Source organism: Bombus vosnesenskii, unplaced genomic scaffold (genome assembly GCF_011952255.1).
Source record: "Bombus vosnesenskii isolate JDL3184/JDL3185 unplaced genomic scaffold, Bvos_JDL3184-5_v1.1 scf7180000014461, whole genome shotgun sequence".
Taxonomy (NCBI): Eukaryota; Metazoa; Arthropoda; class Insecta; order Hymenoptera; family Apidae; genus Bombus; species Bombus vosnesenskii.
In genome coordinates this window covers 1-18,118 of record NW_022883465.1, presented here as the reverse complement: position 1 = coordinate 18,118, position 18,118 = coordinate 1, and the positions used below count along the sequence as shown (strand labels likewise).

The 18,118-nt window shown below is 35.9% G+C and overlaps 1 protein-coding gene across 2 annotated transcripts; it reads left to right on the top strand.

The window, feature by feature from the left end:
- Positions 1-1,535: 1,535 nt before the first annotated feature.
- LOC117239912 (dual specificity tyrosine-phosphorylation-regulated kinase 1A-like) lies at positions 1,536-14,131 on the top strand. 2 transcript variants are annotated; one of them, XM_033505748.1, is made up of 4 exons: positions 1,536-1,557; positions 10,948-11,033; positions 11,889-12,013; positions 13,081-14,131. In XM_033505748.1, exons 3-4 carry the CDS (start codon positions 11,891-11,893, stop codon positions 13,615-13,617), a joined length of 660 nt encoding a protein of 219 aa, XP_033361639.1. In that variant the 5' UTR covers positions 1,536-1,557; positions 10,948-11,033; positions 11,889-11,890; the 3' UTR covers positions 13,618-14,131. The 2 variants fall into 2 exon arrangements, with proteins under 2 accessions (XP_033361639.1, XP_033361638.1); XM_033505747.1 differs by lacking the exon at positions 1,536-1,557 and adding an exon at positions 10,248-10,513.
- Positions 14,132-18,118: the final 3,987 nt, after the last annotated feature.

Below are 18,118 nucleotides of genomic sequence, written 5' to 3'. Positions count from 1 at the left end.
CGGTTAAATGACCGGTTTCAAAATTTAATTTGAAATTGTGCGTTCGTCGTTGTTTCTTTTCTTCCTCCAACTTTATGTAAATTCTTATATTATCCGACTAATCAATTTCTCAATTTTTGTTAACGTAAGAATCTACATAAAGTTAGAAGAAGAGAAGAAACAACAATGACTGTACAATTCGAAATTAAATGTTGAAACACGGCCTTTTGACCAGGCCTGGTAGAGTTAGTGTTAAATCATGCTTTGTAATTATTTATTTTGGCTGATGGTAAGCAACGGTAACGCAAACACTGATCGAAGTAGACAGATGTTCGTTAGACAGGTATTCAGGCCCCAGAATTTCCAGGTCACCGATTGGGGCCCCTGTTGTAAATTTCTGGTGATTCGCCCAACTATTGGTTAACTAAGAGTAAAGAGAAGAGGACAGTTTACATCTGAGCTACTGCTTCGATTAACCACATCTGGCAGAATGGCCTTTAGGGAAGAAAGTGTACCGTTTTCTGTGGTCGGCCATCCTTTGTTTTCTTTTCTGAACAATAGATCTAGCTTGGACATTGATAACTAGCGGCTTATCGATCGTTCGATGACACAGGACACAGCCATTCTTTATGCTACATTATCACCACGACTAACTTTTACAGCTGTCTGCTAAGTTAATATTACCGGTTGTGTCACACTATCGCAGTGTGCCCAGAAGAGATAACCCGAGGACGATTAAAATTGCAACGTCACCGGACGCTTCTCGTTTCCCTTCTTTCTCTCTTTTCCTCGTCCTTTCGCTCAACGGTTGTTTCCCCTGCTTTGCTTCCGGGGCTTCCAGACAATTCAAGATTCTACTGAATTGGAATGCTCGATTTTCTCCTAGAGAGCTGTTTAGCTAGAAGGAATAGTCCGAGTGTCGACGGGTATGCGAAGAATTGTCTTCTTGTGCTCTTAACCACTTAACTACGTTCGACGTGTTTATTCGTTATTGCTTGATTTTACCTGCTCACCCCATAGAGGCATTTTTGAAATTAAACTTTAAAAAGTTAAAAATTAATTGTTTCCAAAATGTTTTAAAATACTCCGAAGATCACTGGATATTTTCGTGTTAAAATTACAAAGTAAAAGATGCACAGCTGTATCCGTATTATTAATAATGGAGGATGACTCCTACGATATTTTTCTACCATAAAAATTTCTACCATAGACCTCCCTCAAATGTAAGGAACTGCGGCATAAGTTCCCTAATAAACAATAGGAATTTCTGTTGTAAACTACAAATTACAAATTACGAAACCTTCCGCTCTAAATTAACTAAAGATCACCAACAATTCTCCTTCGTTCTGAAACTAATTCTCCGACAATGGTGTTCCCTGTGAATGAGTCAACTGGCAAGGAAAGACCAAAAGCAAGGGGGTTCTCGGTCAGTGTCTCTGGTGCACGCCAGCTAGGAAGCCTCAGCCGAAGATCGTCCGGCTGAAGATAACTGCGAAGTCTGCAAAGTGGCATTGTTAGCGAAGGAGAAGGAGCCCTGGGGTGTGCAGACGTGCTCCGAAAGAAGCACGAACTTTAATGGTGGGTCCCAGTAGTAGACGGCCGTTCCTCTTCGCTTGCTCATTGTCACTCGAAGCTCGGTGCCCGTCCCTCCTTCCGTACCACGCTACCGAGTCTGAGACACGAGGATGAAAGAAAAAAAAGCCGAAGTATGACACAGGTCCAACGACGACACCAACGACGGCGACGACGATCACAGAGACACGAGAAGAATGAAAGACAAGCGGCGCTGCTAAGTGCCGGCTCATTACTTAAATGGTCCGTGATAAGGGATCTCTGGTGCTGCTGGCGCGAACACGCTGAACAGCAGACTTTTCGAATAAAGCCACTTTTGGACAAAGTAGTTGCTGGCTCACGAAGTTTTCTTCTTTCGTTGTTAGATGGCGCGATCCTAAAGTAGGCGCGCATTTTTCTTCGCGATCTCACGTTTCGATCGCGGATTTCGACTTATGGGGGAAACAGGTTAATTGGATTATTACTGGAGAGACGTGGATGGATGAACGTTTTCATCGTTTCGTTCAATGACGGGTGAAACGCGTGAAAAGAGTTCGTAAGGTTTAAGCTGGGTGAGAAAATACAGCTTTGAATTTCCTATAAATGAGAGTGTAACAACGACGTGTCAAACACGACGCATGGAGCATTTGTACTAAATTTCTTATTAAATCTTGTTAATTCACTAGCTAAAAAACCAACTATTACATCGAACATGATACGACCAATAAAAATAAAGAAATCGATACGAAGAATACGAAACGTAGAATCTTATGAATATGTGCGTTTCTTTAGGTGTATCGCTCCTCCAAACGACAATTCGCCGAAACACACATCAACTTTAACCAATGTATGAGAAATCGTCTCTAGCGCGTTTTTATGCCAAGATGAACGCTACTGTGACCCCGAACGAACCGTGAAACTGAACGATTCGATCTGTCATTGAAAACGCCCATCGGTCGCGGAAGTCTTGTTCGTTTTTCATCGACGGCCCGGTTTAACGTTACACGCGTGTCTGGTTTCTGTTCACGGGCGGTTCTTCGTGCGTCAGAGCGTCCGAGCATACGCGTGCACCCGCTCGTCTTTCCACCAGAAAGAGAGAAGAGGGCTCTCTGTCGTGGCTGTTGGCATTCCACGCCTTCGAATCCGACATTTCAAATTTTTTCACCGACACAGGGCACTACGGAACGGGAATAAATTTGGCGGGCCGTGACTGCGCCTTAATATTCCAACAAGCAGACAGAAAAATAGAGAAAGAAACGGGCACTCGCGTGTCTCAATGCTTGTAATTTATTTTTCGATTAATCCCCAATCACCAGCCGATAATTTTGATGTTTCCAGCTGATGATAAATCGAAAAAGTGAATAGAGGACTTCCAGTAGAATTTGCGTGATTCATTCTTGGCGTTGATTGGCGTGAATTGTTCGTCAAGACGTTATTTTTCCAAGGGTATAAAAATCTGTCAGTTAGGTGGAAACTATCGATTTGTATACGAAAGATACGATCGTATTTGAAGATTGTATCGTAGTCATCTGATTTATCGTGCAGATTTTGCACGTGACACTCTATATTAAGTTTGTTGTAGCATTAATTAATCACAGAATGTTACAAGAAAACAAATTTGGTTTGGCAAATATAATGGCCGATGTTATGTAGATATGTAATGTTCGAATTTGTAAACTATTAACTTTTTCGACAAGGAGGTATAAGGAACAAGTTAAAGTAGACGTCGTGTTATGAATCATCTGCGAGATATAAAAGACTTCTTTTATGAGGGATCAACACCTCGTGAAGTCAGATTTTATTTATAACATACTTTACGATTTTGATTTATTTGCTTGAGGTGGTATGTCGTGATAGTATGTCGGAAGGAAAACTCAGATTTCTTGAACGATAAATGTTTATTCACTCTAATGTCAATGAGTACACCTGATACAGGATTCGCGATTGTATTCGGTTCGCGAATGCGCGGTTATAAGATAGAGCTTGGATAGCTACGATTCGAGATACACTGCGAGTGCGGACAATGATTGCACGAGATGTCGAGAGCTTAGATAATTATTCGGCTCGAACCGTGTAAGTATAACGATCGTGATATACTGCGGTAACTCGCGGTAATAGACAGACATTTTTGTCGCGATGCTGCTGCGGAGGAAGACTCGTTGGGATGTGTCTAAGGATGCGAAGGCATCGGATTCGTTGAGAAAAGCTTTGGTTCGGAAAGTGAGGGAAATGTACGTTAATGTTTATTGGCTAATTCGTGTTGGTCGTTGGAAAAGGATGCTAGCTGCCCTTGAGAGGGTGTTGCTAGCGGGCAGCGTCGTACGTGAGAGATAGCAGATTTCTCGTGTGTCCCCGTGGTAGGTGGTCGACTTCGAGACTGATAAACAAAGACTGTTTGTCTCTTTGGAGGACCTTAGCTAAAATAAATCCTAAGATTTATAGCGGTCCTTAGGCTAGCTGGAAATATTCGGTACGAATGTACCGACATCTGGCAATCATCTTGTCCGCAGGTATAGGGTCTTTGTGTCGTGCGTCAAGCGACGTAAACTGTTGGGAAGTTTACTGTCAAGTGCCGCCACATGTTCAAGGAAAATGTATCTGCAGCCGGTTATAGCGGTATTTACGTTACGGCTGATCTATGGGAAGATTCACACGAACAAACCTTTATGGACTAACCAAATTTATTTTGTTATTAAAAACGATCTACAGAACCGATCGACGACTGGTGTTCAATTTAAAAATTGCTTCTCTATAAAAGCAAGAAATCTAATTTACATCGTGTTCTTCATCTGTCGCCTCCATATCCATCCTGGTGGCAATAAAATTCTGAATTTACGAGAAATCCGTATTTCGACTTAAGCTTATCGATGTTACCGACTGGACAAAGCCTTCGAGAGTTTAAATTAACCGATCGATCCTTCGATGAAAGGACGAGCAAGTGCCAGGAAACTATCGCGGGAACGCTCGTAAAAGCGCGCAATGGTTCGGCGTGGTAACCTAGGAAGAGGAACAGGTGCGACTGAATCGTAACGGTTGTCGTGGCCCCTTTCGAACGATCCGTGGCCACCCTTCAGTTTCGGCGTCATTAACCCTTCCCTTCTTTCTTCCTGGTTCACTTAGAAACGAAGAAAATTCCGGAGGTAGTTTGCTCTTAGCAGCTGCCATTTTTTTTTTTTCTTTGTTTAATCGACACGAAGCATTTTGGAGAATTTCTGTGATTGCTTCGCGAAGGTACAGAGGATAAGAAAAAGCGCTCTTTGTTCGTTGACGACTTTCTGTCAATTAGAAATAAGAGTAAACGGCATAACAGTTTTCTTCTTTGCCACTGTATACGTAATTTTTGTTAGACTTTAACAACTCGTATTTTTCGTGAGCAAATACTGTCGAGTGGTTATACACTGTATATGTGAAGCTTCGTTTTCTTCGCGCGAAATATCCATGTTGTTTTTTCTATACTTGTGTTCATATATCATGACGTTCAGCCTACACGTGCCCGAGAATGTAATGTAACAGATAATTGGGTTCGAGCTGTAAATCTTTCATTTGCAGCATGACGCGAATCTAACAACACTTCTTTCCTTGTTCAGATCATGAATATTTTTGTCGCGCGCAGGTAGAATCATATGTCTAGAGTATCCACGGGTTTCGTGTTTACTTATTTCTTTAACTAACTTCGGTTTTAACCAACTTCCTATTAACCAGCAAATTAATCAAATACTTTCAGAATCAATGACAAGAATATACCGAAAAGTGTCGAAAGAATTTTAAAGAATTTTACAATCATTTTCCTAAAAGTTATCTTGAGACGTATTGTATCGTTAGTCTCATAGAGTTAATCACTTTTCTCTAGAATAATGCTCGAACACAGCTGTAGCTTTCTATAAATTTCCTCGATATTCGATTGAATTTCCCGAGATCGTTTCCAATGACGAGATCGCAGCAGTTGTTACGAAAAATATCGGAAGAGCGAAGAACGCGTATGTGTGTCTGATCCATCATTCACGATAGTCTCTACGGTCCATGCGTATGATCCATCATCTGCGTAACCGTTTTACAATCCTCACCGTGGAAATGCCGATCCGCGATGCTATTCTCGCGCGCACTCGACCGCTTAAGAGCATCGTCCAGAGACGTTTCCATCATACACAAATAACTTTGTTTTTCTTCTTGCAGTCGGAAGCGTGGAGAATTCGATGTTTCTGGCTGATCTGTTGTTTTATCATTTGCGCGGCATTTTTTCGCGGTTAGAAGAAAGATGAGATTAATATCTTTGTGGTATTTTGATACTTATCGATCTGCCGATAATGTCGGTGCTGGTAGGGGAAAGCGTAGTTGAGAAGAAGCGCGCTTTTTCGATAAATTATGAATTATGGCTAACGGTAATTCACGCAATTTACATAATCTAGATGGAACAGACGCTTTTCAAGATCGCTTGTCGACTCATTTATGTTTATAATTTTCAGGAGAAGAAAATCTAAACCTTGAATATATTCAATTCGAATATGTACTGTAGCCTAAATTCGGGTCTTTTTTCGGCTTTCAACGATATCGATTTTGTCTCGATTGACCTCCTGCCGGTTTACGTGCTTTTATTCTTCCTCCTTCTTCTTCTTCCGGTGTCCAATGATTCCTTTGAAAATCGACGCGGTTCGTACCGAAGCGTACGCTTCCGATGCGGAAAGTACGCGATCGAAGCGCGTGGCTTCTGACCGGAAGCGTAGCCTTGCAAACGCGATTAGATTGCATTAGCGACGAGACTGAAATTAAATCTCGAGTCGGAATTGTATTTAATTTTCTTCGGGAAGTTCAATGCCGGAATCGAAAATTAGACGATTGAATAGGGATTCCTAGTTGATTTTAGACGTCCCTCTTCCTGTAACTCCCACCGAACTTGCATTGGGCGCTGTTCGTAGGCTTGTCGTGCGGCAAACCGTTTCGCAAGAGCTTATTTGCATTTCCTCTAACTGCGGTTCGCATAAGACGCGTCAAAGGAATATATTGACTATTATCTATTAGGTCAGATTTTTTCACTATTTTCTGCTTCTCGTAGGATTGTAATGTTACAGTACCGGTAACACGAAGCTTGATCTACGGCAAATAATAAAATATCTTTGAGATTAAAAAATATAAAGATTTGAAAATTAGGACATTTGAAAGTTTGTACTTACTCGACTGAATTGCTATTAAGTGACGTTTAAAAATTTTAATCACAAGGTTGAAAGTAATATAGTTAGTAATTCTAACGAACACCTATCCTCAGATAGATTGGTATACACACGCGAGTCGACCGTATTCTCCGGAAATGAAAACAACTACATCCCTGGAACCTGGAACACGTGATTTTCCGCATATCCATTAAAGCAACATCGGTCAGTGACTCGTCTACGGTGCAGTCGCTAGACTCAATTAATGACCACGTTCTGGTCGTAAATATAGAAAAGGCAGCGAGATATTTTAGTTTGTTGGCTAACTGGGCTGAGGTTGGGTCAATGTTTCTGTGGATTTCATTTACCTCTTCCGGCCTCCTTATATTTTCTGAATTCTTACAATTTCCGAGATACCAGTTCATAGCAAATTGATTCTTATTATGGCGTAGGATATAGTAAATCTTATTGTCTAAAAATACAGGAAAAGATTTCATAATTATTATTTTTTTTAACATTTTATTCAAGCGTTTCTTAAGACATTTGTTCAAAGAGATGTCAGGTTATAAAAAATTGAATCAACCTCCCCAAAGCTCCTTAACCTCTTGTTATTTTTGATAAATCAATAGCATTACGCAATATATACCGTGTGATTTCCCTAGACGATCTAGTAGCACTCTTTTTTACAACCTTCTTTCAAAACGAGAAACAAGAAGAGGATTGACCAAATATCATTGTCATCGAAGCGCAGAGACGCTCCGGTGATTCTTATCTCCATTTATCTCTCCGAGTGAAACTATTTGACGTCGCCTTGAATAGGCTCAGACAGTTTTGTCGGGGGTCCGTGTCGTCGCCTGTAGCCAGCTCGCACGATCGTGAATGGAAAGACTCGTATAAAATCAAAGGGCCGACAGACTCTTCCTGCTTAGACGAGATCAACGAGATCTCGTTCAATAGAGAAGTTACCTTCTCGACCGCCGGCGCCGTATTACCCTTCAAAGTCACCGGAAAGTCATATAAGCCAACCGATGCAGCCTAACCTTTATCCACAGATAAAATAGGTTTCTCTTATTCCATCTGAATTTCTAAAGAAACCAAGACTTGATTTCAGTCTGGTTAAAAGCTTCGCTCGATTAAAGCTGTTTTTCAAGCAATAACCTACTTTGTGAATTTCATGCACGCGAAACCAAGTATGTATGCGGCAGAAATGAAGCTTTCGTGCATGTCTAATTGTAAGCTGATGCGAAACAATGCGCATGCGCCGAAATCCCACCACTTTGCGGACCCACATTGTGCCTTTTATCAAGGCGCCTTGTTTGTTTACTCTTCTCGAGCTAATTCTTCACTATTATTATCTACATTATTTTCACTGGCTAACAACTGGTTGGTCTGCAATTGACGAACCAATACAAATTTTTCGTTACGTGCATATATTCGAAAGAATTCGAAATTAAATTATCATGTATTACGGGCAGTTACGATAGAGTGACACAAAGCAATCTGTGTTTGAATGCCTCCACTCGTGGACAATATCGATATAACCTAAATGCGATAAATCGCGAACGTTTGATTCGACTCATGGGAAATTTACGCGTTTTTGAATCGTCCCGAGTCGCACGCGAAATGCAGGTCAGAGAACCGTCTAATATTTATTGTTGAGATCGTGGGCTTGATCTTAATGGCGCGGCGGCACGCGATTCTTTACCAACTATGCTCCTTAACTCCAGCTCTCGACCTTCTTCCCTATTCAACTAGCTCGAGCAGTGAAATTGACTCTGCATGCCTGTGATTTTGGCAGGGAATGGGAGTCGAGTTCGTAGTGAATGCACATTGTGTATACGTGTTTTAGGTGGTTTGTGTGAGTTTGTTGCGGAGATTCGAGACATTTATTTAACCTCTTTATCATATTCGAGCCTGTGCAATATAACCATATCTTAAATGTAATAAGTTTTATTTTTTATTGCAAAGTTCTTGAAATATATAATGCGCACAATAAGTGTATAATATTTTATATATATAAATTATATTTAAGAAGTTTGGGATAGTTTAAAGATGAAATAAATTGCTTTTTAAGTTTAATCTCTTACTTTCGACGAAATCAAGTTTCTCTGGAATTTGGTGGAGTTTAAGATTTGATATCGGTGTCGTAGGAGTTATGTGACACTTTAAGGTGGAATAAATCTAGCGAGGAGTTTAAGGTGCGGCAAAGGAGCGTGGAATGTTGCAATAGAAATTTATTGCAGTGTTAGTGCATTGGTAGATTGATCAAATTTACGTGTAGCGTGGGTAACCAATGGTAAATATTTTGCAATGTGTATAATTTCTCAGTAATCTGTGGTTTATAAAATCTATCGACAACTAATGGAAATTGTTGATTTAACAGATCAATTTTAAATTCCTCGTTAATCTAAATTTTTTTAATCCTATTTACAGCTAAACCTTACGACGAAAAATTAACGAAGTGGAATAAAAATGGCATTGTGATTCTTCTCGTCGTGTATCGGTGTCACATCAAATTTAAGAGACAGTTTTACTTGCGAATGCTGCGTGTTACGTTGGTGAAGTCGACGAAAGCGTAAAATAGGAGCTCGTCCGAAATACACTAACGCGGAAGGTTAAATTTAACGCGAAAGGCTGAGAAATTAGTCTAGAACTCGAAGTTTCATTGGTACGACGCACTTGAAACGCATTCAAAGAGGTCGGCGATCTCGAAAGGGGATGAACGCAACTGTTTCGTGGGAATTTCTTATTGTGGCTTATTTGGATGAAGCTGCTTTAAAATCAGCGCTGGATTCGTCTGTTTTTTGCCCGGAAATCATAAAATGTTTAGGCCAGGCGACTCCATGTACAGAAAATGTTATGTCCACTTTTTACGTCCGTAGAATTCAACTCTTTACTACTATGCACTTCTTCTCCAAAAAAATATCGCGTTTCAATATTAAAAAAGTTTCAATAATATACTATCCATTAGAAGAATGATAACATGATAACCTTACAAATTATTAGTATTAACAAATTCTTATTGTCGTATAGAAATGCCAACTATTGCTTCGGTAAAACAAACAAAGGAATTTTACAGGTAAATTTTACAAATTACAAGTCATCTTATAACGCAAAATACGACGTGTAAAATTGTCTCAATTTATTAATAGTATTAATAAATTATTATGATAAAAGATGCAGGAATCTTAGCCTCATGAGAAATTAGAGATGAAAATGAGTGGGAAAAGATTAATCACTGGTCCTCCTAAAAAGATGCAGTCCCATGGATGGATGGTTGTGCGAGTATTAAAGCAGCGCAAAACCGTTCCCCGAATTCTCATCCCGGACGTCGTACGACCAAAGACAAAAACAACTCACTCGAGGGCATTGCGGAGAGACATTCATCGAGGACACAATAGTATTATTCCAGGAAGTGCTAGTTCTTCCTAGATTCCGGTTACAATGTTCTTAACGCGTGGAAATTAGTCTTGACCAGGAAACATCTATAACGGCATGTATTTTCTGCCGTGATTGTAAATCTGCCATGATTGGAACATGCGGTTTGTCCGTTAATCTAGGCGCTGTTGTTCAATTGAGTCAATATTATTTGTTGGTAGATTAGTGTGTGCAAGAGCGCTCTATCCATTATTGACCAATTCGAGCACGTATTGGTAAATTTCACACCGGCAATTACGGTGAAATCGTTCGTGGTCGCTGGAAATTAGCAGTATCGTTTGCGGTCGTGAGCTGATTGACACTGCGTGAGCGGGGAATTATGTGAAGCAGCTTTGCTTTGTCGTTTCATGCATTTAATAGGTTTACGGCGGTGGACAGAGTTTGTAAAAAATGAAGACAAGGTAGAAAAAGATTATTTTTCATTTTTTACTATTAGATTATTTTCAAAGTGATCTTTTCAGTGAAATATGATTGACAAAAAATAAGATCTATAATTGAATCATTATAGAAAATAGAATAATATTGATAATAAAGAAATAAAAATCAATTATAGAATAACATATAATAATAATAATAATAACAATAACAATAATGTGGATAGACTTTATGTTTACTTTTATATGTATAATGATACTGTTTGATCCTTGAATTAAAGTTAAGATTAACGTTGCGATTATGATTATCCTTTGTCTGACTAAATATATTTGAAGTATCAATTACAGTAGAATTTTTGAAAGATTCTTGGCTGTTAAACAAAAAACTGGTTCCTTTATATTTCGCTCAATTATCATAGAATCGTGAAACTGACTTCCACTTCAAATTTTGTCTGTTTCAGGAGTAACAAGTACCTGCAAAAATCATCCATCAGCCGGATATGTGCTGTCGGAGGGTTTTTCATTAGCATTCCCGTCTTTCTAACTGGTAAGAACCAATTCCTTCAATTCTGTCAACTTTAACCTTTTGAAAGATACTAGTACATAAGTTATACGTTTAATTTTTCTTGAATTCAGGCATGAATCTAAAAGATACTGTGAACTATCTCTGAGTGTATGAAATCAGTTTAGAAATCCAATGGAAATAAAGTTAATTTTAACGCCGAATAGTCATTATTTTTCTTAGAAAAATAAAAAATGATCGTCTTTTAGGGAAGTTTTAACAGATTAATTTATAAAGAGCTGAAACAGAATATTCATGTCATGCATGAATACGGCTGGTGGATGGATCGAGATCTAATCTAAAGTTTACGTTGTGTCATGCTAGTTTACACAGCTATCATTCGCTCGATCGATCGTTAAGCTGTTGAACTCGATTCAAGACGGACATTTTGGCTCTGTTCAGAAGAAAACTGCGTTTTAATAAATTTGACGGAATAGAAATTATGATAGACTACAATGTTTTTTTAATTATATCATAAAATTTATTTATTTTTTTTTTAATGTCATGTTAGAAACTTCAAATACTGTCCAAAACTTCGAACGTAATCGTTTTAGAAATTTGTAAATTACTTAACGACCAAAAATATTGAATTCTCTATTGTCTGAAGATAGATTCTCTATAATTTAAGTAATTTATTCGTCGAGAATTGATATATAAAGACTTAAATAATAAATTAATTGAAAAATAATTTGCAACTAGTATTGAAAATTTCAATTAAAAGCATATGTATATAGTTTACGCATCGAGAATTATATGTATTGAGAATATGTATTTGCGCTGATTCTTTGTCCCGCTTGTTATGGCATACGTGTTATAATGATCCTCTAACAATGCTTTCAGGTATGATATTGTATACATTCATCCAGTTTCATTCGACGCCGGCAATCGTTACGTCGGTTTTCATAGGCCTTGGCATCGTGTTTTGTGGATGCGCAATGGTCCATAACGTCTTCGTGTGGCAGAGGGTAAGAACATATCGCTATTAAAAAAGAAAACGAACACGTTCAAACACGTCTAAATCATCTTTTATGTGTATTTTACCCGGAAATCATTTTATCGTGAAATTTTGTTTTTCAGAGTTACCATAATTTATCTGGTAGAGTTCATAAAAATTTTTCTGAAATCAATTGCAAGCTTTTAGGAAACCAGGATTTTTCACATTTTTAAGAAGCGTTATAATTATATTGCGGATCTTTATACGTTCGTGCGAAATTGAAAAGTACGCAAATGGCGCGAAATGCATAAAATGCGCTAAAATATACGTATATAAGAAAACAAATCTCTATTAAAATTTTATTTCTTTGATTATGTTCGTAAAACTACAAACTTGTATAAAAATACGCATTCTAGTTATAAGTGTTAAAACATTCGATCTAGTCCTTATCACATCCATGAAAACCTCCATTTAACCATTCGTTGTATCAACAAACATTCATATGCAAAGCTTACCACCTACCACATCCTCCGCGTATTAATATAATCCCCTTTTATAAATTATACACTTTAGAATGGACTGGTTGGGTCAGAGTCATATAAGCTTACAAGTTCTCGAGGAGTTCTACCGAAGTTACATTTACGTTTGCATAATATCACCGAAAAAGATACTCTGTAGAATGACAGGTTCGTTTGTTTATGTGATCCGCGATCGCAACTATTTCAAGGGGATTTTATAAATAACCATACACACGATATTCAGTGTATTTTCGTATTCTCGTTTATTTTTGGGAGATTTGTAAAACTGTTGAACAAAATAATTGAGTAACGATTATATTTACTGAGAAAAAGTCTTTTTCTCTGTACCCCTCCTTCTACTTCAAGCATGTAGTATAATAAGACAATAAGATTGACAATGGCTGAAAGTAATCCAAAAGAGTTTTCACCATGGTTATCGGTAACGAAAAAGATTTGAATCATCTTTAATACTTATTCGTAACTAGAATCATTTCAACTAAAATGTAAATTCTTATATTATAACTTTTTTAATTTGTTATGGCCCCTGACTACAACCTAACCTATCATTCTTATTTCGTAGGAGAAGACGAATGCCGTGAAGGCGTTAGCGCGCGAACAGTGCGAAGCGGCGGTACAGCTGCAGCGTCAGCAGCAGCTGCAACAGCACCAGAACCAGCCCCAGCTACAACAGCAACAACAACTACGTGGCCCGTTAACCATCCACCATGCTGGCTGCCCAACGAAAGTCGGGCCCGTGACGAACCAACTAAATACCAGCCACGCAACGCACGGCCGAGCTGCACAGTACCAACACTATCATCACCATCATCATCATCGACACGTGTCAATGTCCCCACCGCCCTTGTTGCTCTCATCGCCAGCTCCGATCGCGGCGACGCACAATCATCTGAACGTGAGCGGACACAGAAACGTGGTTACGCCACCGGATACACCAGCAGATAGATCGCCACCGAGTCCTGGAAATAAGCTAAATAGATCGCAGCATTTGCCACGGGAAGCAACCGGCAGCGTCAGTCCTGGTCTTCCGGCTGCCACATTGGATCTAAGTAGCGCAGCAACCACCAATAGTCCGCATGAATTGTCCACGTTAGTTTAGAAATTTGGTCCGAACATTATATCTTCACATAGGATTGGAGATTAATAGTTGATAGTTAATTTACACATCGATCTTTTTATTTGTAAATTGGGTCGTGGTTTAGAGTTGGTTTGTAAAAATTCGGTCCTAATTGTTAAATGATGAATATCGATTAAGAATAATAGGCATTGATGTACCAATCTTTTTTTAACTTATATACTTGAGCACACGCATTGGAGATTTCACTTTTATTCAGTGAAACAGCAACTTCATTACTCGCTTATTCAATACGGCAATTGCATATATTTCATGGACATTTTAACAATGTTTTGAATAATTTCTAACGGTACAATTGTGATGAAGTGAAAAAAATCGTGATAAGAAACAGAGAGAAAAGTTGCTCGTTAATGAATATTGACCAGAAATAAAGTAATTTCTAAAGAATATCCCGAAGACGTCGTAGATATTACGAAAGGAATGATTAATTTATACCCGCGTGTATCTTGCCATTACCATACTATTATTATTATTATTATTATTATTATTATTATTATTATTATTATTATTATTATTATTATTAATATTGTTAGTAGTACTCGATTACATTATTATTAATATTAATATTATTGCCTTATTATTATTAATGTTATGGAACCTCTAGTCCTAGGTTACTTTCGCTGCCACGAAAGGATAAGATTTTCGAATTTTTGACTATTACGTGTAATTCAAGTTTTCCTGTTGCGCATGCGCAGTAGAAAGAAAGTTAGCGGAACTCAAATCTCGAACTATAGAGAGTTGAAAAGTAGTAAAAGTAAAAAAGCACGAAGAACATTTGTATTTGTGCTGGATTAAGTTTGATAATTGAAAATTGAGTTTGATGATAACATTTTTTTCGTATTCGCTTTGGTAAATATTAGTTTTATTTAAAATTGAACAAAGCATTTTATGTTTTTCAAATACGGTACATAATCGTAATATCGAATTTTGTAAACTGATAGTAAGAAACTCTATAATTCGAGACTGGAACTTTGATCAAGTTCACATTGAACGTAAACTGACTTAATTTTGTTATTTAAGCGTGTATACTATACGTGTTTGTTCCTTCTTCTCTTGTGCGCAGGCTATAGCTTAATTACTTCCAATAAACGCAGTTATATCGAATCAATGACCGATACAAATTTAGATATTAGGATTATTTAAACAACAGATTAAAAACTAAAAAGTATTGTTTTTATACTGCATATGTACATATGCAATATGAACGACAGTTTGTGTAATAATATGTACCCCTCTTCTTAGTTTACTTTTGTATATTTTGCGACATTTGATATTAATTTTATGAGGAACGTACTTACACTTTATCTTTGTAATTAAATGTGAAATGAAAGAAAAGAAATGACATGAGAAAAGGAAATTCGATGTACGAGTATACACGAATTGACGGAATTAAAATTTAACGCTATATTTAAATAGAAGACGTGAAATATCTTGTCATCTTAAAATAACTTCCTAATAATCATTCCTATTCTTTTACATAAAAACATTTTTCGACTGTAACTTAAGAAAAATGTCTGCTAACGTGAAACGTGCCAGAAAAAATTAACAACTTCCATTAAATTGGCAAATTTCTCATTAATATCGTAAAACTCGCGTTTACAAAGATCAGATCAGTGTACATAATATACAAAACAAATGCAGAATATATAAATATAGCACATACGTTCTGAATTATATTCGAATTGGGCAGGGTAACCAAGTGAAAATATGTAAATTTCACGATGTGTAATGTACACTTTATCGAACTTGTAAGTAGTGTAGAAATAGAATATTTTACACGTAACAAAATATACAAACGACAATACACAAGTTAAATTATTTGTTAGATCCATGTATAACAAGCATAGTACAAAAGTGTTTTAGCTTTATGTACTGGTAATTATGAGAAATACCAACTTAATAGATGTATTTGGTATGTACCTAGTTAAGAAAACAATAAATTATTCTGAACAGATAAAGCGTTTAGTAGCTTGTAAAGTATGAATTTTCGAAAACGTAAGTATTTTATATCTAAGTAGTTAAGAAACGCGAGCAAGGGAAATCAAACAAAGGAACAAAGTTTTTTTGTTTAAAAATATTTAATTTGTTGTTCTATTATCCGAGGTTAGAAGCGATAATGTACAAAATCTGAATAAATAAGATTCCTCAATATTATTGAATTTTAATTCTAGGGTAAAGTAATATATCCGCATATTTTATTTATATACAATATGTATAAATAATGATGTGATTTGACTAATTTTGTTGAAAGAATATTTGTACTTTTTACGTAAAACTTCAGTCTTTTACAAACTTTCTTGTAATTAATAAACCAGTAAACACAATATTAATAAAATCTATTAAAATTATAAACAAACTCATAAGTTTTAATTTTAGTCCTTAAAGGTTGAAATATTTTGCTCCAATGTCGAGACATTTGTTTTAATCCAAAACATTACTATACTGAATCGATAATGTTGCATGTGCCACGAAAATGATGATAGTGTCAGATAACTTGTTGTGAAACGAAAAAGCATTGCATGTACATTTCTGTTGTTTTGTTGACCATGAGTTTGATGATCTTTTAAACTTGCCCACAGCTAAGAAATCAAACAGTATATCTAAACGAAATTAATTTCAAATTATTTTTTAGGTTCTAAGTTTTTATCTAATCTTTCAGAAGTTGCAAAATTTATTCCACAAGAGTCTTTTTTATCATAACCAAGTACACATCTTAAAACCATTTAAGTCTTCCTTAGTAATTTCTTCTTATCTTTAATAGTAACGAAAATAATTTAGATGAACGTTTTAAGATTGACACCCTGTATATTAAAAATAAAAGATATATTTTCTTCATAATTGGATAGGCTTTTTACAATGGCAATGTACAAATATCAAAATTGCAATTATACTATAACATATGTATATATATAAGCTTCACATTTAAACACAAGATTCTTTATTATATTTTTTAATACCAATATTTTAATAATTATAACAAGGGTTTTTTAACGAGAGATGTATAACATTGTATACAAATTTTCAAAAACCTATAGATAATTTCAGTTATGCTCTTGCATCATTAATTGTTGATGGAACTCTTACCTCAATTCCATCTAGTTCCTTAGACATTACTATTTGACAGCCTAGCCGTGACCTGAAATTAAATATTATATAACTGAATATGTCAATAAATATATTTATTGCTATACAAATTATTACTAATACACAATAAGATTTCTATTTATCCATTTGAAAATCAACACTGTAAATATGCTAATTCCAACACAGATTTGTAATGATTATAGGGTCATAAATAAAAAACTATGAAAATTTATTATAATTTCAGTTTCGTAGTATTCAGAGATAGCGATTTGAAATTCTACATTGAGATTCAGATTTCGAAATACCCAATACTAACCTGTCTTTACATAAATTTACAAAAAAAAATTCACTTTATAAAATATTAAAAGGTAATAGAATTAATAATGTGAATGATTTGATACTGATTATTATGAACTAACGTATCTGTTGATTCATATGCTAAATCCAACATGTCTAATTCTTCATCTGTTGGTTTGTCAGGAAGTGCATCATAAACTTCTTTCGAAAATATTAAATGGCACGTACTACAAGTTAATGCTCCTTCACAAGCACCTATATCAATTATATTTTAATATTACAACATACTTATATAATAAAGTATCAAAAGTTAAAAATAATAAGAATATTAAACTTGATAAAAATGAAAATTTTCAAATATTTTCTACCTCAAGATTATTTATTTTAAATTAAGTAAATTATGCTTCTTTAAAACATACCATATCCATCTAAATCAATTTCATTGTTTACTACTATGTCTAATATAGTATCTCCAACTTTCCCTTTTGCTTTGATTCTCTCTCCACTTGCTTTAACAAACGTTATATTTACTCTGAAAATAATATTTATGAAAGATAAAAATTATCTCAATATAATTATTTTCTTTATTTTTTGTGTTTCTTCAATTAATCTTCTCTTAAGTATACCTTAATTATATGTATCACTTATGATAATAGAAATAATTTAAAAATAAGATATACTTGTCTTAATAATACATAAATAAAATTCGTATATCATATATTTATAACAGTGTTATATTTTTAGTTGTTCACTGTCAATGTTGTTCTTATTAATACTATTCTATTAATACTGTGTTATTTTTCTAGATGTTATACTCCTACAAAGAGAAAAATTTCTTAGACATTATTATTAGCATTATTATTTTGACACCAATTTTATATTGGAAGGTAAGGACTGAAATTCTATTAAAAAAAAGAAGGAAAGCACAAGAAAATTTGTATCACTTACTCTTGTTTTTCTGAAAGTGGTTGCGTGGTCGATATTCCTCTTGTTGCCTGCAAAAAGGGTAACGTTGTGTTGCTTGTATATTTTGAATAATTTGATGCAATACCGAGAATTGATCTCGAAAATTTTTGTAATTGAT

Bases quoted from the DNA above. Each gene is read 5' to 3' on its own strand.
- LOC117239912 (XM_033505747.1), top strand. The intron at 11,034-11,888 runs GTAAGAACCAAT...CAATGCTTTCAG, and splicing joins CATTCCCGTCTTTCTAACTG to GTATGATATTGTATACATTC. The intron at 12,014-13,080 runs GTAAGAACATAT...CTTATTTCGTAG, and splicing joins ACGTCTTCGTGTGGCAGAGG to GAGAAGACGAATGCCGTGAA.